Source organism: Botryllus schlosseri, chromosome 9 (genome assembly GCF_051294905.1).
Source record: "Botryllus schlosseri isolate E-star chromosome 9, Bs_hap1, whole genome shotgun sequence".
Lineage (NCBI taxonomy): Eukaryota > Metazoa > Chordata > Ascidiacea > Stolidobranchia > Styelidae > Botryllus > Botryllus schlosseri.
In genome coordinates this window covers 20628038-20651444 of record NC_137244.1, presented here as the reverse complement: position 1 = coordinate 20651444, position 23407 = coordinate 20628038, and the positions used below count along the sequence as shown (strand labels likewise).

At 41.5% G+C, this 23407-nt stretch overlaps 4 protein-coding genes across 7 annotated transcripts in view; 2 read left to right on the top strand and 2 right to left on the bottom strand.

Moving 5' to 3' along the window:
- The window catches only part of LOC145445939 (S phase cyclin A-associated protein in the endoplasmic reticulum-like), a 69707-nt gene extending 60301 nt beyond the window's left edge, over positions 1-9406 (bottom strand). The window contains exons 1-13 of one of the 3 annotated variants that reach the window (XM_080324096.1): positions 9131-9406; positions 8251-8365; positions 8068-8181; positions 7876-7994; positions 7710-7810; positions 6713-6979; positions 5427-5608; positions 4820-5041; positions 3631-3777; positions 3301-3353; positions 2802-2951; positions 1960-2150; positions 470-653 (exon numbers count right to left, since the gene is read on the bottom strand). In XM_080324096.1, coding sequence (XP_080180222.1) covers positions 470-653; positions 1960-2150; positions 2802-2951; positions 3301-3353; positions 3631-3777; positions 4820-5041; positions 5427-5608; positions 6713-6979; positions 7710-7810; positions 7876-7994; positions 8068-8181; positions 8251-8365; positions 9131-9244 — 1959 coding nt within the window. In that variant the 5' untranslated portion in view covers positions 9245-9406. Of the gene's footprint in view, positions 1-469; positions 654-1959; positions 2151-2801; positions 2952-3300; positions 3354-3630; positions 3778-4819; positions 5042-5426; positions 5609-6712; positions 6980-7709; positions 7811-7875; positions 8013-8067; positions 8182-8250; positions 8366-9130 lie in introns of all 3 variants that reach the window. The other 2 variants (XM_080324095.1, XM_080324097.1) reach the window with 2 other exon arrangements.
- LOC145445955 (E3 ubiquitin-protein ligase rnf168-like) overlaps positions 1-23407 on the top strand; it is a 306333-nt gene that overhangs the window by 46724 nt on the left and 236202 nt on the right. The gene's annotated exons all lie outside the window — the stretch shown is intronic.
- LOC145445956 (uncharacterized) lies at positions 9963-12899 on the top strand. 2 transcript variants are annotated; one of them, XM_080324124.1, is made up of 5 exons: positions 9963-11630; positions 11685-11844; positions 11906-11994; positions 12204-12292; positions 12379-12899. In XM_080324124.1, the coding sequence occupies exons 1-5, from the start codon at positions 11492-11494 to the stop codon at positions 12589-12591; spliced, it is 690 nt and encodes a 229-aa protein (XP_080180250.1). In that variant the 5' UTR covers positions 9963-11491; the 3' UTR covers positions 12592-12899. The 2 variants fall into 2 exon arrangements, with proteins under 2 accessions (XP_080180250.1, XP_080180249.1); XM_080324123.1 differs by having other exon boundaries at positions 9967-11630; positions 12201-12292.
- The window catches only part of LOC145446721 (fibrocystin-L-like), a 93251-nt gene continuing 89414 nt past the window's right edge, over positions 19571-23407 (bottom strand). Inside the window, exons 98-103 of the mRNA XM_080325073.1 lie at positions 22958-23118; positions 22081-22186; positions 21142-21272; positions 20783-20960; positions 20340-20431; positions 19571-19760 (exon numbers count right to left, since the gene is read on the bottom strand). Coding sequence (XP_080181199.1) covers positions 19694-19760; positions 20340-20431; positions 20783-20960; positions 21142-21272; positions 22081-22186; positions 22958-23118 — 735 coding nt within the window. The 3' untranslated portion in view covers positions 19571-19693. The remainder of the gene's footprint in view (positions 19761-20339; positions 20432-20782; positions 20961-21141; positions 21273-22080; positions 22187-22957; positions 23119-23407) is intronic.

Sequence of the window (23407 nt, the reverse complement as noted above, 5' to 3'; positions counted from 1 at the left end):
AATAAACACGTTTCCTTATTGGTCTTGCGAATACAACTGTACCGTATATTGCATATAATTATACCTTAAAAAATTTGTTTGACTGTAAATTATTTCACGACAGTTATAATGCACCTAACCAAATCTCAAACTTTTGTATCCGAGTTGAGTATCCCTGTAACATACGAACAAGACTACCGGAGTAAGTGCAAAAAGTGGATAAAACTTACTCGAGTACTGGGATAAGGTATAAGGTACTTTGTTACTGATAACCGATTTTAGGGCAGGGACAATAAAAAAATGCTGAACTTGATAAAGGAGTGATAAATTTAATGCAGCATCAAAAAACATCGCAGTAGAAGTAGTATACAAACAAAACTATTCGATTTAGAGTAAAACAAGTAAAAACTACCAAGTACCATGGTAAAGTGCAAGTTCTTCATTACTGATGACGTCTACAACAAAATCAAAACCAGGGCAAAGTCAGTACCATATGAAGCTCTTTCAGGAGTTCCGTCCGTCCCATGATGAGATCGTCCTTAAGCCTTCTAACATCGGCCACGCGCACGGTCAGGTAGCCGATTCTCTCCGTCTTATCACGGACCATCTTCTGACGACGCAAAGTGGCTGAACGTTGCTTTTCCTCCATTTTCCTTTTCGACTCTGCGGGAGTCCTACAAAAACAACAAGTCCAGAGTAAGAAATTGGAGAGCCTACTGATCAACCTCGGCCTTCGGTGAGAGAATAAGACCACCAAATAATAAACAACTGATAATGTGAATTTCACGGCTTAAAACAAAGAGTATTTGCCGTTTTACAGCGAATCTTAACCAGAGGTGGTATGGTCAGTAACGAAGTACCGTAATTCTACTTTTATCAAGGTGGTACAGTAGATTTTGCCTACTTTCAGAAGACTTCCACTTCTAGGCAAAACTACCAGCCTTTCACTCTTTGGACATTGATTAGGATAAAGTTGTTTTGGCCTAGTTCCGTATTACAGGCAATGCTGGTGTAAAAAGGCACCGGGCACACAATATGACAGAACTACCTATCCCTTTGCAAATACCATCGAATTTCAAACGACGGCATCAGAAAATCCGAATCGCTCGTGCTGATCGCATCACATCCGCGGATCAAACTCGGCCTGTTTTCATCACTTGCCACAACAAAAAAAAAAACATATAAAAAGACCGGTAGCAATACAGCTACCGTGCAGCATCAGAATAAATATCGCTGTAGGTGTTGTTATCATTTCCGAAGATGATACTCGGCCTTTTTATCATCACTTGCTGCATACGGATTCCATTCAAAGCGCAAAAAAGCAAGCGGTCTTGCTTCAGAAAACGTAAGCAGAAATAATACTTGTGTAAATACACATCTTTCTTTAGCACTCAGAAAAAGTAATAATTCATTGCTGACCGTCTTTGCATAATACCATAGTACAGTGCTTTTCAACTTTTTCCATGCGCACAAACCAACCGAAAATTAGTACACAAAATGAAATGACCAAGTGCAATTTCAGACCAGTTAGGCACAATTTCAGGCTCCAAACCCCCCCCCCGCATTAGGCCATCGAGGGTCTCGTAAAGACAAATATTTTTCCTTGTTTCGAAGTCGATTAGTGCACATAAGCCCTTTTCGATTAAATAAGTTGTTGGGTTTTGTAAGAGGACTTCTAGTATCTCGATGGCTAGATCTTTAGACCCGGTTTCGAACCCGATTTATGATTACTTGATACTCATGCGCAAATAATAATTCACTCCTGCTGTGAGACTGTATTTACAAATGCATCGCAACGACAAAGGTTAGGGAGCCACTGTATTTAATATTCTGTTAGGTTTATCTAAATGATTTCACGTCAGATAAAGTAAAACATATGCACAATTTTCATCCACACCACATTTGTCATCCGCACAAATGAGTACAACCCAAAGGTTGAAAAGCACGGCCGCAGAATATGATCGTGCCATCAAGATCTACCTTCTCCTGGAGGGCGACGACAGCTTCTCGTGCATCTGAACGGCCCTTCCCGGCTCCCTGACTTCGTCCTCTTCTGTTATGTCGCCCCACGACAAACCCTTGTGTCGCTCCTGCTCGGATTCGAACCGAGCCATGATCACGTTCCAGTCCTGGCTGTCCCGCGGAGTAATGCTGGCGCTCGAAGAGCCCGCCTGGACACAAATGAAGGTGTCTGACTTTGTCGGTACTAGGGCTGAAGTACTGAAATTACAAACCCCTTTCCAACTAAGAGTTCATTTATCTACGATAATTCCAGTTTCGATATTATTTTCCCACCGTGGAAGCCTTGAAACCTCGGTCGTTGTATCATACCATACAAAAAATGTCGTACAAAGCTACGCTTGTTAGCGGAAATGGCATATTTGTGAATTCGTGATCATCCCTCCACATTGTCACAGAGCGAAATGAAATAGGTATGACCGGAAAAAATATCAAATCATATTCAATGCGGTGTAGACCTTGCCCGATTTTTTGTAGTCGCATAAAAGGTGTACGTTTGGAATTTCCACATCATTCATACTCTTTACAAAATTATAACAAGTGACATCGAATACTCAACTAGAAGCCTGATATCCTACTCAAAATCGAATCCTTCAAGTACTGAGCAAACTCTAGTTTAAATTGCGGGGGTGATCAACCGATGTCGCAGATCTCCGCCTGAGAAAAGTCAATGATCAACCAGCGATTGGCAGTGAAAATCTATAATCAAACAGACTAGCCCTCATAAGGTACGCCGCCATGAACGAATTGTTGCGAATTCAAAAAATCGCGGCGGCAAACTGGGTAACGCAGAAAAGAAATACCATGTCCGCGTCGATCGTCGTCTCGGAATCGGTGTCGCACGGAGCGTTCTCTTCCGCCTCGATCTCTTTCATCAATTGCTGTTCCTCCTGTTCCGCGGCCGCTATCGACGCGTCGTGCTCCCGCAACGCCGCATTAGCTTGAGAATCCGACTGAAAAATGAGATGGTTGCGTGTTGGACAAGAAAATTTTCATCTTTTCCAAATTAGATCAGAATTATAGCTACACCATTTTTCTAATTGGATAGAATTACTGAATTCGTAGCGGAAATACAACAAAGATCAAGTTTTGTTCATATCAATTCTGAGTTCTTTTGCATTAGCATGAGATTTTAAATAGTCTGATAGGACGGCTAGAATTCTCTAGTTCTCCAAGTCCGGACGTTAGGTGACATGTATCAAGTTCAGAACAAACACTTTCGTAAATATCTTCCGTACGTGCACGTATATCTGACGCGATACAATACGGTCATTTTCAAGTGGTAACGCTGAAATAACTTACGTCCATGGATCCCAAGACGCCGTTGTCTTCGTCTTCGGACCCGACAGCGTCATCTTAACAATAGAAGCGGGATCAGTCAGATTTCCAAGGCCGATAAAGACTATCGGAGTTGCTGTACTCGCAAATTTTCTATGTACAAGACCAAAACATGATAGATTTATCCACAAGAAAACACAAAACTTGGGTGAAGTGTTATGTACTTTTTGTCCCAGCAATGAAACGACATAGCCCGGGAAGAGTCAAAAACGGGTCAAGCGCATATCGAAACTATGCATCTAAAAAAAATCTTGACCACGCGACAGTAAACCTATCTCTAGCATCTCCAAATACCGGCTTTGAAGAATTCCGCTTCGACATCGTCCAATGTTTGCAGCGTGAGGTCTTTACCCTTACTGGTTCCGGGTCTTTCGATGATACCTTTGCTGATGACAGTTGCACTCTTACTGGTTACGGGGTAGGGATTGCTGCCGTACATTCCTACGAAAAGCAAAGAAATCGCAATGTGAGATAAAAAGTTCTATGCGCGACACTTCTACAACTATTCACAAGCAAAACTAGTTTCTGCGCAGCACTCGTGTTACAGCGAAGCATTCCATGTATTGGTATGTCAAGCGAAAAGACCATTGGCCAATCGGTGCTGGTCAGGTCTGGCACATCCTACGATGCAGGCGTTGTACATTTGACCGCCTCAAGAAAATGCCAAGTCCCACAAAGGCTGTTGCAGTCTTGAAACGACCTAATGTGGGTAACAATCCGAGATGGTCAAAGTACTCATTGTCGGCGCTCAAGAAGAAGTAGAAGCAATGATGTAAATATCCACGCAAGTAACAGTAGTAGTAGCACTTCCAAGTAAGTGAAAGTCAAGAATTCTAGATCCAGTTTTGCCGAATAAACTGTACTAGAAAAAGTATTCCAAAATAATTGCTACTGAAGAAGTGCAAGTAAGGGTTGTAACCAAGTCACAAGGTCCCAAGTCATAAGTAAATCTAACTTTTATAGTTTTGACTCGAGCCAAGTCGAGTCATTTTCAATTCACCACCAAGTCTAGGAGCAACGGGTAGAGTCCGAGTCATAGTGTTAAGACTCGAGTCCAAGTCATAGTATTTACTGTTCAGTACTCTTGGGTGATTTCGAAAGCCTCGCCCTATACTATTCTCACTCTAAACATGATTATTCAAACAGACAAAACACAGTTTACGGGCCTATCGCCTATTCTTGAATTATCGGTCCTGAGATACGAGACTTGAACAAACCATATCGAACGCCTCGAGCCAAACGACTTGGTCGAGTCGTGCGCAATCAATCGAGTACAAGTCGAGTCAATACACAAATTGATGATATGACGCGACTCAAGTCGAGTCAACGAAAACTTGAGATGAGTCGTGACTCGAGTCATTACAACCCTGGTCCAAGTAGGCAAAACTTACTAGAGTGCTCCGTTAAAGTACTCCAGTACAGACCAGCCGACCGCGTCCTGTAACAATGAGACTCGAGTACGCAGAACAAAACTTCAACTCACCCATGAACCGTTCAACGACGATTCCCGAATAATTCTGTTGTTTCGCCGTTCTATTCGCCTGGGTCGGTGATGACTGATCCTGAGGCTCGAACCTACCGGTGTCGGCGAGAGTCTGATCAGACAGAGATTTCACAGTTTTCGTATTATCGACGACAGCGTGATCCTTCAAAGACTTCTTCCCCTGCTTGCCGCGCGACGACACTTTTTCCCAACCGTCTTCATCTGCAAACCGTAAGGAACTTTTTTCAGAGCGGACCCCCAGTAGTAGTCGCGTGGATCGCCCCGAAATTTGTGAAATTCTCCACAAAAATTAACTCATCAATTCAAGCGACATGATAACTAAAATAACAGAAAAATAGGGTCATCACTTTCGCCAATGGTGCCTCATTGAGATATTGACTAGTTGAAGAGATACGTAGCGAATAAAAAAGTCAACAATACAGACCAACCCCTGTCACTGTCAATGCAGTCAAAAATAAGGACATATCTTATAAATATAGGACAATGTAGCGTAGTTTATATTTGTTACTCAATGTTTGCCTTTCACAGACCCCACTTTAAGAACCCCTATCTTATCAGATAAAGACGGACGAGAAACGTTGATTACCATCAGCGTCACGATGTTCCTCGGGTTTATTTGCAGTGTTCCCATTGACAGCGTTTTGCGGTTTGACAAATTTTCTATTATGTGACCGCGGTGATCGTTGAGATTGAACAGGCACGCCCTTGACGCGGTCGGCCCACGTCACGTTACCGGGAGTGGGCTCGGCTTTGACCTCCGAGTCAGATCTGGATAAAGCGCGACCTTTACTTTATCACGATACTTTCGTTCGAAATGGATCCGCTAAGCATGCAAAGTGTGAAGGTATCACTACCAAAATGGACTGCATCGTGTAAATTCCGTTACATCAAGCGTGAATGGCCTGCACAATCATCTTTCAACACAACAGCGTCAAAATGTGCTAACCATACGAGCCAAAACATATAGCATAATGCAGTGATCCCCAACCTTTTGGTCGCGGCCGTATTTCCAGTTTAATTTGAAGACGTGGATATCTACGAAACATGCACGATTACGCTTTACAGACGCCAAACAAGATTAATAAGTGAACACTCTATTGAAAAAATACCAAATTACACAGAACACATCTGACATTGATTGCTACGGCAAACATCATTGAAGTAAAAAGTGATTAAAACAGTTGTGTACACTGTACACCTATCATTCGATCCAGACAGTGATTTTACACTGACGAATACGTTCAGCAACAGACATTCAGAAACATCTGAGCATCTATAGAAATCCGTCAAACCAAATACTTAGAACTAGTGCTGGGCAAAATCGAGTGCCTGAGTGATTCGATTGCAAATTGAGAATTAGACTTCGAGACGAGTACCTCTCATTATGCTGGCGTAACAGTATGTACAATGGAGAAAGTTCAATTATACAATTGAAAAGCATATTCATATTCAAATGAACCCGCATCTTATCGGCCGACACTCGTCAGGGGGTAATCGTCAGCAGCTAGTAGAGAATTGGAAAGAACAAATTATGCCAACACGACATTAAAGATAATATGGTAAACTTTGTGACATTGCTGGGAGATGGTCCCGACTTCATAGAATGATCGCTTTCACTGCCGTGCGAAACTTTGTACTATGTATTGAATGCTGTTTCAAGCCTACAGCAGTGGGAAGAATGTATCAAAAATCGAAACTATAGGCTAGTTCTCGTTGATAATATAACTGTTGCTAGAACTTCAAAAAAGTTACCACTCACTACTCAACTCAAATCACTACAATTAATACTTGATTCGGAGAGAAATATGAAAGAAAAAGCAACACGTGACAAAGCTACAATACACAATTACATCACCAAAAATGCAAACACACCGATTTGCTTGATTACTATACGTCGAGCTAGAAGCACGTGCAGCAGACACACTCTGGTTAGTACGGTTCTCTGTCGCGGACACATCGTTGAATCTCAAACACCTTTTGATACTTGGACTGGGTCGGCTGGACGTAGCGACGCTGTTGGCTGTCGCTGGACGCGACTCGGGCGTTCTGGCGCCGGTGTTTGGTGTGCCGCGCGACGGCATCCTCTGCCGCGGACGGCCCGGAGACGACTTTCTAACCTCCCAGGCTAACGACGTCGGCCTATGAGTCAAATCATAGATATATATTATATAGCAGTCACCGATTGAGCTCAAATATAGTTAACAATTCATGGAGCAGGTCCAAACCACCAGTAGGGAAATACAAATGATTTTCAACCAGACATAGGGTAATCGTAAGTTGTAAATGTAATTGATTACCTTTGAAAAAATTACAACGTAATCGCCATATATGATGCATTTATATATAATCGATTGCTTTGTAAAAGGACAATTACTATATTCTTTAGTGTTACAAGGACTATGTTGTATAAACTGATAAGAGATATTGCGATATACCAAGTTATTGAGAGCATAAACACCACCGGATTTGTGAACTTCATTGCTTGCAACTGATTACATTGATGCAGTAACTCCCCCACGCCGGGACAACAGCCTACAAGCCTTCGTTATTGCTATGTGCGTAACGGTTCATAGGGTTACAAATAGCCGAACATTCAAAATATGTCCTCGATTATATAGCAATCATATAATTGTAACAATTATTCTGTCGTTTGAAAATCGGGTCAAACATATCTAATGATCAGTAGTCTCATTGACAAAATTGAAGTAGTGGAAATCAAATACTTTGGCTGTACTTGAATACCCAAACAAAATAGAAGTATTTTGTACATAACTTACCTCACACCAAAACATATTCTAAAAATCTAAACGCAGAATTCCACAGCACCCAGGGAATTCGAATTTCAAATAGGATAAAAATGAATACAAACCTATTGGCTATGTCTGTCGAATTCAAACGTTCCTCAAGATTTATCCAGTCGATAAGAGCCTGGAATTCATGTCGGTAATTATCCAATACCAGCAAAACTTCCTTGATGCAAGAAAAAATGTTTTCGTTACACGTTCATTATATAAAATAAACAGACATGAAGATACCTTGCATTCGACGACGCTTTGATCAGTTTCACAAGTCGCGTAAATCTCATCGACGGCCCGACGCAGATTATCGAAAAGGTACGCCCAGTATCTTGCACGGATGCTGACTTGCCTTTTCACTGAATTTCCAGGAGTACCTGTTCGACACAGAACTTTTCTCCATCTCAAAATTTATTACAGGTTGAAGCATACCTGTTTTTGTGTCAGAGTTTTTCTGCTTTTCCAATGTTCCAACATCGTAGGATTTTGATCTACGTTTCACATGGATTTTCGTGGATTTTACATTTGGCTTGGATTCTGCAACCCCTGAATTAATATATTCCATGGTTGTTGAGTAATTCTGTTCAATAAACACCGTGCATCAATAATTTTTACATGGCTTTGGTCTGTCGTTGATATCCAACGGTGCATTCCATGATATGAGATTTCTCGCAGATCTGCCCTCTTGAGCAACGATTCTTCGTACTGTTTCAACTGTTACCGGTCCCATCTGAACATGAATCCAAATATGATGGGGTATCTGTAGCCTGACCACAACTTGCATGACAGCCACCAGGTTCCAAGAAGTATATACTAGCGTTTTGCATAAAAGTAAAAAATAGCTTTTCCTTAATTATATGCTTGTTGAAAAGTGTATTCACATTCAGTTTTTATGTTTAAGCTGACTATTTCAGATAGACCCAGAGTATTTGATTCAGCGATTTCACTTCATGATACAGAACGAGTGTAACGAAACTAGCACACGGTACTGTTGTTGCAGTGTCAGTGTCATGTCAGCCGTGTTATTGTTCCCCAGACCTGATAATTATCGTATAGGCTATTCGGAAGAGAGAGTTAGAGAGTACGGTGCAGAGTATAGGCTAGTGTTCGATTGAACAATTTTACAGATAGGCCTACTATTATAAATTCAAAACACGAATATTATTAGGGCCTACACTTAAATTTACATAGGCCTTACTAGTAAAGTATTCATCAACTATACTTATGATATGAATTGGATAATATTGAGTGAAGAACATGTTTAGTTCAGTTTAAATCAGTTTACAAGACAATTCAAGACAACAATACCATACTGAATACCACGTCCCTACTGGAATCTCGGTAAAGGGTACCCTTGGTACACGATGGCATTGTGGTATGGAATTAATGCGCCTAAATGAAATCGCATATTATTTTATATAGTCATTGATATCGGATGATTTCGTTTGAATGAGTAGAGACACTGAAGTACTTTATATGAAGTGCCGGTACTTACTTTATTTCGGGAGTTATTGCCACTTCCTGGTCTCATTCTTTTGTTTTTCGGGATAGCCCCGTTGTCATGACCAGATGGTGTTATTTCGGTTCGGTCCCTGACATCCGACGGCATCCTTATTCAGCTCATCAACTGCAGCTAAATACTGCAAGAAATATGTTCTTTGCAATGCCTGGCAAGTAGGTAGAAAACGCTGAAATTTAACTGTATCGTGTATGCGGACGCCACGCCAGTTATTAGGTTACCGTCGCGCCATGATCTAAATTCTCCAAAACAACTGCCGGCCGCTTGAATTAGATTAGCTTTTAATAAATATGGCTCTGCAGTCTGCATTGTTGAGACATTGGTTCGGTTACGCTATCGCCACGCAGTAATCAATAATATTAATAATCGTCGGATCACATTTTCATCTGAACAAAACCCACACAATGTACAATGCGATGTAATGAACAGATAGGAGAACGCCGAACGACCAGTGGCGGTTGCAGTAGCGGTCTCTTAAACTTGGCCTAGTGCCCGATATCACAGTTATTTTTTTTTTTCAATGTTATTCTCTATTCCGCAGCTCTTCCTTGCTCTTTCCATTCCTAGTGATTCCTACGCTCTTTCATCGTTTTTTTAATAATAGCCGTAAGAACAGCGACGCGGAGGGAGAGCACCTCCTGAAAGTGGCAGTGGCTTTTATACTTAAAAAAGGATACTTTTCAATCGTGATCCGAGCTTAGGGCAAATCCCGGACACTCTTTAGCACTTGCTAACGGATATTAAAACGAGATATTTGACACACTGTCTGTGAATGTGACATCACACTAGCAAAGCTTAGCCTATCGACCAGAGATTGTGACGATGCGTATCAGGACAGGACTGTTGAGTCGGTACATGTATGTGGTTGCTTGCGTGTTTGTAACCAGGACTGAAACAACAATTTTTTCACCGTAGAAATATACACTTATCTTGAGCCCACCGTAAGGTTATCGATGCAACTTTTTGGGGGCTTATTATATTTATCTGGTTTCTATTTTCTGAATGAAATCTGTCTATATAATATTGGTTCTTCCATGTATCACTATAAAATTTTGATCCTTTCTCTGCCCACATGATCGTAGTTAGCGGTAGAGCTGGTGGAGGATGATGACTTCGATAAAGCAGGAACGTTAATATATACTTGTCATGTCACACGGATGAAACTATTTATCAGTGTAAATGCCAGTCCACACCAGCAGGTTGCTCATCCAGCGGTTTTAAACTGTTTATGGTCGCGACTGCATTTATAATTTAAAAATGTTCTGTGGCCCAACTCAAACACCGTTTCCCAGACTTAATCAAGGCTAATTTTGGTAGCATTCTCATATAATCGCGATTACAATCAATAGCCTTATTTCGGTAAATGATGATTATTGTGATTAATTTTTGATTTCATGTTTGCGGGAGCGGTGGTTCACATATTAAAATCAACGATTGTGATACGAAATCGCTCGCACCGCGAAGAAAATATTCAAGTGGCATAACTCTGTCCAAAAATAATATCGTTTACTTTAGTTTACGAAAATATTTTGATCCTATATTTCAAACGTTGAAAATTCCGGACATTTAGGTATATATTTTGGAATTTCCTCCTGGACGCAATTTGAACAGTGACATTCCGGACGTACCGTATGGCAACCCTATCCTAGCTGCCTGTGATGTCCACAACAAATTCATTTTTGTCAATATTGTGGACCATGGGCGTCAGAGTGATTCTAGATTTGGAAGAGGCCTGGAAAATGGCACACTTAAAATACCTGTTACTAGGACGCCATTAATCTTCCTGATGTTCTTACGCCATTTTTCTTCGCTGCCGATGAAGCCTTACTGTATCCGACATAAATCAATTGAGCTCAAAATATTTAATTTCGGACTTAGTAGAGGTCGGCGTGTGGTAGAGAACTCATTTAATATTTTAGCTAGCAGGTGGCAAATATTCCATAGGACAAATAATGCAGCTCCTGATTTGGCTGGCGTGATTGTTCAGGCATGTGTTGTACTTCATAATTATCTGCAAGCAGAGAATAGTCCTGCATCAGATATGCATGGTGATGCTATTGATAATCAAGGTGATTTGATTGAAGGAAATCGGCGCAGATCGTTGCCACTATTCTGGAACATGCGGCAATTGCCTGTGTCAAGATCGAACTTCCCAAGTGCAGCTGCTCGTAAATATCGTGATGATCTCAAGGGTTACTGGCGCTTTGTGTAACTAATTAATGTTGAAGTATCGTGTATAGTCCTAGAATGTGTACGGGCTCATTTGCTGTCTTTTCAACCCTTCTACATTTGTTTACAGCAAGTGTAATATTGTCTGATACACCGGTATCCTTCTAAATGGCTGATTTAAATGCAAAGTTGATCGATTTGGTTTCAAAGCAAGAAGTGCTCTATCATCCGTTCCACCACGCCAGGAAAAACAGGCCAATTGTTGATGCTGCATGGTCATCGATTGCTTGTGAACTAAGAACATCTGGTATGCTTTCATTTCCAAACGGCATTTTAGTTTTACTGCTGTAATTTCATTTAGTGGAGCTTGTGAAAATTCTATGGGCGAGTTTGAGGACCAATTTTTTGGAAACATGTAGAATTTCTGCAAATAGCCCAAGAGGATCCTCTGCAGTTGCACAAGACAAGTGGCCATACTATCAGCAGATGATGTTTCTTGGACCATATATCAAATACTTGGAGTACGTCGTGATCAATCATAAATCTTTAGCTCCTTATTAATGACCATACCCATGTGTTCAGCACCGTCGACAACCTGCCAGAACTTGAAGAAGGTCCGCAGTCAGATAGTTTGGTTGCTGCTCCAGAAGAAGACCCCTCAGTCATAATGAGTAAGTTGAATATATTTTGTGCCACTACGCTCTACATGTAACAGAAAAACATTAAGAACACACTTGATTGCACTGCTCAAAGTTCTGATAAGTTGAAGTGGCTGCATGAGATATTCTTTGCGATTAATGTTTGCATAATGTCAACTTTTTCATTTATTTAATTCCGAAGGCGTCGCTGTAAATTCAATTTGGTTGATTTGCTTTAGAAGACGATACTTCAGAGCGAGAAACAAATATCGTGAACCCAGCTGATGCAGGGAAGATGAGAAGACACTTTGATGACAGTCATTTGGTACAGGTAGGTGTAGGTGCGTTGAAGAACGCGTCCAGTGTAGCACGCGAATTTCCCGTACGAACCAGTTGTGTGTGAATCCGCCTTTACAGCATCTATCGAGGAGTCAAAAAAAGCGGATGCAAAAACCGTGGATGACTACAGAGTTGGTACAATATACCCGTAAACGAACCCGGTGGCACCACAGACTGGAAACCAAGGAGTGTTCAGAAGAGGAACGAGAAAGATTTCGAATCTTCAGAAATCGCATCACGCATCTCATTATCAAGGCAAAAAAAGAATACAATGAGAGAGTTTCCAACTGACACGGAAAAAAGGCAGTCGCAAAATCCGGTCAAGACTTGACTCTGTCACATGTCACAAGTCTTTCCGGCAAATTGTGAATTCGAAACCGGAGTAAAACTATCAGACCGTCAGGGTTGTAATGACTCGAGTCACGATTTTCTGATGACTCCACTTGACTCGAGACATATTTTCCAAAATACGGAAATGAATCGACTCGAGTCAATCTGTGTATTGACTCGACTTGGACTCGAACCAAGTCATATGACTCGAGACTCGGACGGCTAAGACCGACATTTCATTGTAATTTTGAAGAATCGTAAAGTAACCACCGTTTTTGGATTTCGTGTACTGATACTTGAAAATGGGACCAGACACTGCTAAATGCGAGGGAAATTAGTATATTATAAATGCGAACCATTCCATATCACCAAACATAGTTACAAAAGTGGGTTTTACAAGACTTCAACTGGAAACAGCAGCCAACACAATGACTTTGACTCGTACTCGACCCTCTGCCCGATGACTTGGACTCGGACTTGACTCGGTGGTGAATTGAAAATGACTCGACTTGACTCGAGTCAATACTATAAAAGTGAGATTGACTTGTGACTCGGAGCCTTGTGACTTGATTACAACCATGCCGATCGTCGAGAATCATTGCAATGAATATTTTTGTAACGTAGGTCCTGACAGTGCCTCTACTATTACGAAACCTGCGTCATCCATGCCGGAGGTAAGATCGCTATCTCGGTCTGTTATGCTCGAGCCTACCAATCACGCCGAAGTAGAGGTATGGCCAATGGCCATCCACAAACTGAAATCCAACAAGGCCATCAGCTATGATCCTGTCATGGTTTCTGAAAATGATCAGCTTGCGCATTAAACAGTTTATTGCTCATTTTTTCAACTTCATAATAGGAAACGGTGTCTATCACGATGAAGGTGACCAAAATTGCTCAAAGTCTTTTTGTGTACTAAACCAGTGGTTCTCAACCTTTTTCACCTCACGGACTGGTAAAAGTTGAAAAGATATTTGGCGGACCGGTGGACCTTCAAAATTGAAATCAACCCCAAATGTAATTTATGCAGCCGTCTACGAGTATGGTACTAGAATAGGGGTAACCAACCGTTTTGCTATTCACGACCTCATTTCGATTACTTCCATGGCGCACGGCCGCATTATAGGACATAGTCGTAATGAACCAACTTGACGCAAAATACCCATGTTAAGCTGTCCATGTCAATTTCTAGTGAAGTCCGGACTAATATACTTTTTCATATCGTCTTACTACACGCACCGTAAACGCTACATAGTGGTCATGTTATGAATAATAACTGGGATGGTCTAGGAATGCAATACGCCTCACGAAAACACCTGGCAACAGCGATACCTGGCCAGTGGCCATCCACAAAATTAACGAATCGAAAACGAATGATCGTACGAATTGCGTGGCTTAGCGAGTCAGCTGGTACTTGCTGAGTCGATCGTGTGTCGTCGCTGGAGACAGCTTGAACTTATCGTCAAATCGAACATGTTTCCGGGCCTAATCTTACCTCCTTATTGAAACAATGGACAAGCCTCAACCATCTTGCATCTTTAAATGAAGATATAAAATCCTTATATACCTCGCAGACCGGTAGGTTAAGTCGTCGCGGACCAGCGGTTGAGAACCGCTGTACTAAACCATCATTTGGATCACAATGGTCGTAGTTTCCTGACAAATTGTCAAATCTGAACAACCCTAGTGTGCAATGTTCTTGCCCCCTTTTTTATATCGCCTAGACCAGGGGTGGGCAAACTTTTGAGCTCGCGGGCCGCATTCAACATCTGAATCCATTCGCGGGCCGCACTAAGTCAAACGCAATATTGATATTTGATTACATAGTGAGGACATTGAGATAATATATGTGCTTATTTAAAACAAGCCAAACATTGCTTTTATGATATCGTACGCGCGTCAGAAACATATAGTGGCGAGATTTCATAGGCTGCCGGACCTCAATCATCAATTTGTTAAAACTATAGAGATGAAAGTCTGTTGGCCCGATTGTTAGAACAGGATTGAAATTGAAATCTGTGAGCACTGAGCAGCGATCTGTCCACTTCTGGTTCAGTTCCCGGACACACAATGCTGACAGCATCTTACTTACTTACTTACTTACTTGTGAACCACCATTTCTACTTCTACTTCTCAGCGTTCCTTCTACTTCTACTTGAGTAGCGACGGTGACTACTTTGACCACCTCTGCCTAAGACACGCCCGAATCGCTTTTTTATAAGCACTACACTGAAATAGTTAAAATGGAGTGACCAATCTGAAATCCCACTCGTGATCCAAATTATGTCAATCTCGTTGCAGCTATCCTGCTGTGATATTAAGTATTTACCTTGGATCAGTGGTTCTCAAACTCCCCCTTTGGTGAAAGATTTTGCGCCCCCTTACCGTCATATCACAAAACGCAACCAGGATGCTAGCAAACTCAACGGGTTGTTTGATGGCATGGAAGGTTACGACTGTGGATGAGAGACTAAATATACAGCAATAACTTTGGATTGGAAGTAAATCGCGCCGTGCGCGAAAATTTTTTCAGTTGAGCTCAGCTTCGCGCCCCCTTCAGATGCTTTCACGCCCCCCCCAGGGGGCGCGCCCACCAGTTTGAGAACCATTGTCGTAGAATTATCATGGTATATATATACTAAGAACAGGTAATCAAGTCCCTGCATTAATTAGATTTTAGTACGCATTTTATCAATATATTTTAAAAGTTTCTTTAGACTCTCGCGGGCCGCACAGAACGGTGTTGCGGCCCGCGGGCTGTAGTTTGCCCACCCCTGGCCTAGACCAAGTCTTTTCGAAACCTTCCTATCTTTTATTGTATCGCAGTCTTGTGGTGTATTGAAATGCTGAAATTATTAGCAATAAATTGAATTGATAGCTAGAAATTGCTAAGTTTACGTATCAGTACCATTGCGGTCATTATCATCCCGCAAATTTCAACGACTACTTCACCTCGGAGTCAAAAGCGCACAGCTGCGGCGTACGCGCGTCAACGAAGAACAACTACCATATATGGTCAGGACGGAATACTCAATCAAGTATGCTGGAACCCAATTGTGGAACAGCATCTCACTGGCCGTCGTCAAGCGTGTCCGCATTCAAGTCGAAATACAAGCAGTTTCTTCTGAAATGAATGCTAGTCAGCCTTCAAGATTACCGGACCACGACCTAACGTATCGATCTCGCCTTTCGCTACATTCCACCACGTTTTGTCGCTTGCCTTTTATATTTTCTGCTTTACTTTTCAGTCAGTGTGCTTGCCTCTTCTCTACATCGCCTAGGCCAAGGTGGGTGTCTGATTTCAAAGACTACTTCAAGTCGTTTCGATACCTTCCTATCTTTTCATTGTATCGCAGTGACTTCGAATCATCACTCATACTTCAAAATTATGACTTGACTCGAGTCAAAATGTGCAATGACTCAAAGGTAGTGGCTTGATCCCAACACTGGATCACACCCGAATCGATCAGGCAGGTACACTTGTCTCTACACAGTCTGGCGGTAACAAATGTTAGTTGAAAAAGGAAAATGAAAAAGAAAGTCGAAAGATGGTACCAAATCAGTGAATCAATGTCTGGGCGTGATAGTATGGCGACATGAGTTAATTAGGTAGGTCGTTTTTTAATTTATTACAAGGCGATTCACGGATATGTTGTGGTAATGTATTCCAAATGACAGAGGTCCTGAGCAGTCGTTAGATCTCTTATTTAGATTGCTAACGGGTGGGGACTGGGGTTGAGCAGATATTTCCCTTTGACGTGGATCTCGTGTAATGAGAGTGCACATTTTTAGCGGGTATGAAGAAGTCATCAGACACACGAGGCAAACTATTGCGAAAATATTTGTGTTAATACACTATTACTTCACTGTCATCGAGGTGATATCTTAATACCTCGCCTTAATGTATTCAGTCACCTCATCTCCCATTACCAATGATCCGCTTGTCTCACACCAAATTTGTAGTTTCTTTAGTATTTTATTATTATGCTGAGCTGAATTGATTGATCCCAACCAAATGCACCCATATTTATGACACAATATCTGTATTTGTTATTGCAGGGTGTGATCAGACCAATTGACCCTACCCAGAGTCATATCGGTCACACCCTGTCCTATACCGTTAAGTTCATTTACTGTTGTTTCATGTGCCAATGATGTTTTCTTTGCGATTGGACAAATCAATAAATATCTCTCACCCTCACCAATTTGGCTTCCGTAACAAATACCAAACCTCACATGCCCTCCTTACAGTGGCCGAGCAGAACTACGATATCCTGGAGTCGCCAAATGTGAGCTGAGCTCCTTGATCTAAAAAAAGCATTTGACTGCGTAGATCATAATATTCTCGATTCAGAATTGGTGCGTTACAGATCTCAGGGCCCACAACTCCGACAACTGGAGCTCAGGAAGGGCTACCTCACTGGACGCCAACAAATGGTCTCAATCTTTAACATCTTTTTCACTCCTCAACTAGTTACCTGTGGTGTAGCCTACCCCAAGGCTTAGTGCTTGGGTCGGCCCTCGTTCACCTTGTATGTCAACAACGTTTTTGAGTCCTCCTCATTGAGTATCAGACTGTTCGCAGATGATACTCACCTCCTCTCTGACTCATCATTTAAGGCGAAGTTAGGTGCCGTGACCAGACCAGTGAACGAAAGCACAAAGTGCATGAGTGGACGGCCCGCAATAATCTTTCCGTCAACGCCGGAAAATCCCAGTTATTGGCCTTAAACTCCGAAGAAAACCTAACCGTTAATATCGCTGGTCAACCTATTTCCAACTCGGAAAATGCGAAGTACCTTGGGGTTTTACTAGACTCAAACATGTCCTGTGTCCAATCGAAGTTACAGTATGGAAAAATCTGTTGGGGGGCTGCCAGTAAAACTGCATTGAAAGCGCTGCAAAAACTACAACATCAGGTCCTCCCGGCCGTGTCATAGTCAGGGCCCAAAGGGACCAGGAGGTGTGTCCAACAATCACTGCTCAAAAGATTCGGTGTCCTGAATATTAAAGAGAAGCGGAAACTAGAAATTACCAAGTTTATATTCAGTTCAGTTCCACTGCTGCCAATTCCCTGAAAACTTCAATGACTTCTTCACCTCGGTATCAAAAGTGCATAAGTACGACACAAGCGCGCCCACGTCGTCCAACTATACCATATGGTGGACGCAGTCATCATCATCATCATCATTGGTTTATTAGTAATTTTATCAGTTCAATACACCACAAAAATGCGATACAATGAAAAGAAAGGAAGATGTCGAAGCGACTAGGAGTTGTCTATGGAATCGGACACCCCCACCTTGGCCTAGGCGATGTAAAGAGGAGGCATGCACACTGAATGAAAGTAAAGAAGACAGCATAGAAAAAGGAAGCGACAAGAAATAGGGCGGCATGTCATGGGAAGCGAGGTCAATAGGTCAGTCGTGGTCCGGTAATCTTGGGGATGGACTGTATTTATTTAGTAGTAATTACTTGTATTTCGACTTGAATGTGGACAATCTGGACATGCTCGTCGACTGCCGGATGGCCGGCGGGATACTGTTCCACACATTAGGTCCGTCCGACAAGAGATCTTCGCTCTATTAAATATGCAAGACCTGATTTATGGAACATTATCTCGCCGGCTATCGGACAGTCATCGAACATTATCACCTGTCCTTTTATATTATCTTGTTTTACTTTTGATTCAGTGTAGTAGGCTACAGTGCTCCTTTTTATATCGCCTAGGCCAGGTGTGTGTCTGATTTCAAAGACTACTCCAAGTCATTTCGACATCTTCCTATCTTTCATTGCACTGCAGTCTTGCGATGATGAAATCATTAGCAATAAATTTAATTGAATATCGATCTATGAATAAGCATATGCATCGAAGTGTGATCATCGCCTACATGAAAGCTATATAGTATCTTTCGGCTTACCATTACGTAAGACGGAGTTTCCCTATCATAAGCTAATTATGGTTCTCTAAAACGACGACATAGTGTAGTAGTGACGATAAGCGCCTGCTGCTCGAGTCGTCGGAAGGGTATTCTGGGCTCCTCTTGTCCCGCTTAGCTGTTCTTACGGAACTGTGACATCGAGTACTAGGCCGAAGTGGATGCCAGTTTAAGAGACCGCAACTGGTCGTTCGGCATCCTCTTATCTGTCCATTGCATCGCATTGTACGTTGTGTGCGTCTTGTTCAGATGAAAATATTAACGGACGATTATTGATAGTTACAATCGAGGTAGTCGCCGTGGTGTGTCTGTTCATTGTTCTGCCATCACCGTTCCTTCAAATCTACTGTCGAAATTCCAACGATACGTCGAATCTCGAAGTGACAATTTCATCATTTGACAAAGTCCGTCTACATATTGTTCACTCTTACAGACAGTATCGAACCGATTGACCATGATGTTGACTGATTACAATGATTAGCGAAGCGTGCTCACGACGCCGTCATGAATTGGATCCCACATCTATTTCATGAAAAACGTCATCTCGCCACACAGTGCTCGAGAATTTCAATCCTGTCAGCGTGAGTAGCGCAACGATACAGAGTTAATGTTCCTGGGAGTAGAAGTATAGCTAACCAAAGTATTATAGGTTTAGCTGGCTGACTACTTAACCTGGAATCCTGTTTCCTGGGGAGATATTCTTAAGACGCCAACATTACACAAGACATACGAATATATTTCAGACGTTGATAACAGTAGGTTTAGCAAATGAGTCTACTGATTCTCTCGAATCAGGAGTTTTATACTAGAGGCAAATTACTCTAGGACAGGATGTCTCTCGGTTACGAGATATACATTTCATGGTTGGATGATAACAGGTATCTCCTGCAGTAGCAAATCCTTTCCAGTATGACGTCACCTAATCAACATGGACACTACAAAGCAGTCTCTTTCTGTCAGCCCTTCACGATGATTATCAATATGCAGATATCAAACAGAAATCAAGATGTAAAAATATTATATTAAAATACATAGTCCTCGATATAAATTGAAAATTATCAAAGAGAAGCACAAGTTCCGTTAAAAAATATAGGATACAATATTACATGATACAGGCTCAACAACTAGAACCCCCACTTCGCCTCGACATAACCTACTCCTTCACCAACTTCTCTTTTCCTTGCATGTTGCCTGGAAAACATATTTAAAAAATATAAGCAAATTAAATGAAGGTAAATATTTATGCTTGACATTGAGATGATAATTCGAAAAAAAAAAATCCTTGAAAATTCTAATAAATAGTTGACATGGAAGGGGTTCACTGTTTACATACAACCCCAGGTAGTGTCAAATACTTTTCGGGGTTATTACTATTATTGTTGCGATCTCGTGATACTTTCAAATGTTAAAATTAACGATGCATTGAATTTGCAAACAGCCGAAGCTTGTTTGTTGTATTCATTATTATACTGAAAGCAGTACAAATGCTGGCACCCCCTAGGCCTAGTGCCCTATGTAACAGTTGCCCGATGGTGATCTTTTCGCGTCTGTCATTTTTCACACAGTTCCATCTTGCTATTTTCGTTCGATTTATTACTTCCGTCCTACATTGGGTTCTTTCTCTGGGCATTTTTGACGCCATAAACCCAGGTGAACCTCCGATAGCGGGAATTGATCAAGCCACATGCCTAAGTGGCTTCAAAGCTCACCACTCCGATTTATCAAGCTACACAATGCAAAATCAATCATTCAAGATTATCAACTTCTCACCCTTGAGATTGGTCTACTGCTCCAACCGGTATTGGTCCTAGGGTTATTGTATTACCGGGCAAACCTCTCCTTTTCCTTAGTCCACCGCAATCCTGAAAGATACAATTATGACAATGACCAGATATCGTGATACGGAGGCTATTTCGCCCTCTCGGCATGATAATCTCACTCGTAAAATTGATGAAAACATCTCAAAACTTTAACTACTCGCTTTACAATACACAAAGAGCAAAAAGTAAGTAATTTTGCTGAACAAAGTGCCAAGTATACAGCAAATTAGCCGAAAGTATAACTACTATACTATATCTACTTGTACGTAGGTGAAACCTACTTAGTAGTCTGAAACATTAGAAGTCTAACACCGTCTGATATACAAATAGCAGCAGCAATACAAAAACGACAAATATCAAAGGCAGTAACAGTTGGCATATTAATTCCTTTACCGGTGTGCAAGGTTCCAAGTTCTCCGTGCACATCACAACGAAACACTCCAAGTACAGTTCTCCGTCTAAACCGCCTTCGGTCGATTCGGTGGAAAGAACGAACGATGGGAACCTGAACCTCGCCTCGTTGGATGTACCAATCTGCGTGACTTCGACATCGATAAGAGTGTTCGGGCAGCTGCAATGGAAATGGATTCAATGTGAAATAATCATGATTGGCACACTTTTCATTATGTGTGCTGTGTGTATGTCTCCCAAGTCGTTACGATTCCTTCCTATCCTTTCATTTTATGTCAGTCTTTAGGTGTTTTGAAGGTATGAAAATATACATGAAGGAAAGTATGAGAATAACAGCCTACCCGTCTGTGATCAAATCTACGGAGAGCGCACTGTCCGTGTCCTGCGACGAATAAGCCGAGCATTTGTCAAGGGAGACCACGACGCTGTCAGCTCCGACGGCTTTCACAGACACATGCAGCGGATCAGGAACCTGGCATTGAAAAGAATGAAGAGTATATGACAAACGTGACCATAATCTCAGCACTTAAAACAGGGTGAAGTATGGATTCCGATAATTTTATACCGTAACTCCAGCTCAGTATCACTGCAGTGCAAAACGCGAGTCTGGCAGAACGAATTAATTTCAGTGATGATATGGCCGCACAGGCATATTGTCATTATTGTGACACAACAAATAAAATAATATAGCAGCGTTTTTCAATTAACCGCGAAATGAATAAGAACACTGAGCTTGCTTATCAGCGACAAGACAATAAAAATCAAACAGTCCTGCCAAAGTCCGATTTACATTGTAGAAAACCTCGTTTCACACTGACAGCTTGCATGTTCCACGATGATACTAAATCACTTTTGCGTCCAGCAAATTTTCTAAATGGACAGCCCTGGATGCCATCACGTTTTCAAAGTACTCAAGTACGCTTTTCCCACTTGCTCTATTTGTTCTTGGATGGCTTGGCTTTGATGACTCCGTTATATGAAGCCTGCCATCTATGCCTTTGATACCGGTATGCATATCTCATTTAACCCAACTGCATTTTCGTTATATATCATATTGATTTATACGGTTGACAAATTAAGATTCGCACTCACTCAAGCAGTTTTCAATATTTAGGAAAAATAGCCTAGTGTACTTACTTTTTTAGTTACTTGGAAATTGCTATTTTTATTTGTATAAAAATGTACGGTGGGACCTCTATTTCTACTTGAGTATGAACTTTCTTGAGCGTCGATCACTATAGTTACGCTAAAGTGCAAAAAATCGCAAGCATTTTACAAACCAGAATTGACGCCGGCGACTGCAACGGAACGGTGTAATCGCTGTCTGTCCACAAACTCATCGTCACATTGTAAGAGCCTTGCGATTCGACGCCAATCGTAATCACACTGAAATGAGGAAAAAGATTAGAGACCAAGCGATACAATGTGCATGGCAATCATTCAAAAGATTGCAGAGCACAAAACTGCAGACTTGGAGTGTAGACTGGCAAAAGTGTCGAGCGGCAAATATCTTTACTGCTCTACCATTCATTAGCTTACGACTACTGACTGACCCAGTTGATAATTTTTACTGAGGTATTCAAATGGAAAAGGTGCTCCGGAGCTGGAGTTAGTTTATAAAAAGAGCTGCAGAGCTGGAGTTGGAGCAATTTAACATTTATACCTACTCCAGAGCCCTGCTCAAAATCAAAGCGTGAGCAAAATATCACAAAGATAATCATTTCATAATCATACATAGCAATATATAATTGTAATCAATTATGACAAATACTACATAGTCAAGTAATCATACTGATTTTGCATACATAACCGATTGCCTTATGAAAGAACGATTACAATCATAAGGGCCATATCATAAACGAAACAAAGAATAGAGCAATATATGTAGTTATTAACAGCATACACGTCAGACTTGTGAGAGTCATCATTAAATCACTAGTACTAGCAATGTTCATCGACTGCGCCATATCAAATTATCGTGCCATCAGTAGATATTCTATGTACTGCCATGGGGAAATCATCCCGTGTCATTCTAGTAGGGGAACGACATAGCAATTTTTCTTATTCTCCTATAGTCCTACAGTGACAGATATCGGCCAAAATATCGATCAGACCTTACCAACAACCACCAAGTCTCCGAAATTACAAAATCGTTACCTTATGTAGGGCAGGATTGGCGTGTCCAACGTCTCCTTGGACATACTCGGGTAAGCACACATGAATTCAACTTCAATCGGGCGATCGCGGATGATGTTACCGTGTCGCACAGGTTTGTAGCCGTGCATGATATGGTAATACTGAATGTGAGTTCCGTTATCCTGCGAATATATTTGAAATTAGTGGCATCTCACATTAACGTCCGAATTTCAAATGAATATGCTTCATATTATCGACTCGAAACCATGCTCGCAGCACGAATTTAGAAGTTGTATTTAGAGATTATGTACAGACATGGTCAGTAATGAAGTACTCCCTTTTTAGAGTACTTTAGGTGTTGCGTACGTACATTACTTACTCTAGTGGTTGTGTTTTCATACTATTTCCAATTCTGCTTGAACAGTTTCCTAGGCATACCCACTCGCTTTTTGGGCTATACCTTGTATTGTG

Bases quoted from the DNA above. Each gene is read 5' to 3' on its own strand.
- LOC145445956 (XM_080324123.1), top strand. From the start codon at position 11,492: ATGGCTGATTTAAATGCAAAGTTGATCGATTTGGTTTCAAAGCAAGAA. The intron at 11,631-11,684 runs GTATGCTTTCAT...AATTTCATTTAG, and splicing joins TTGTGAACTAAGAACATCTG to TGGAGCTTGTGAAAATTCTA. The intron at 12,293-12,378 runs GTAGGTGTAGGT...CCGCCTTTACAG, and splicing joins ATGACAGTCATTTGGTACAG to CATCTATCGAGGAGTCAAAA.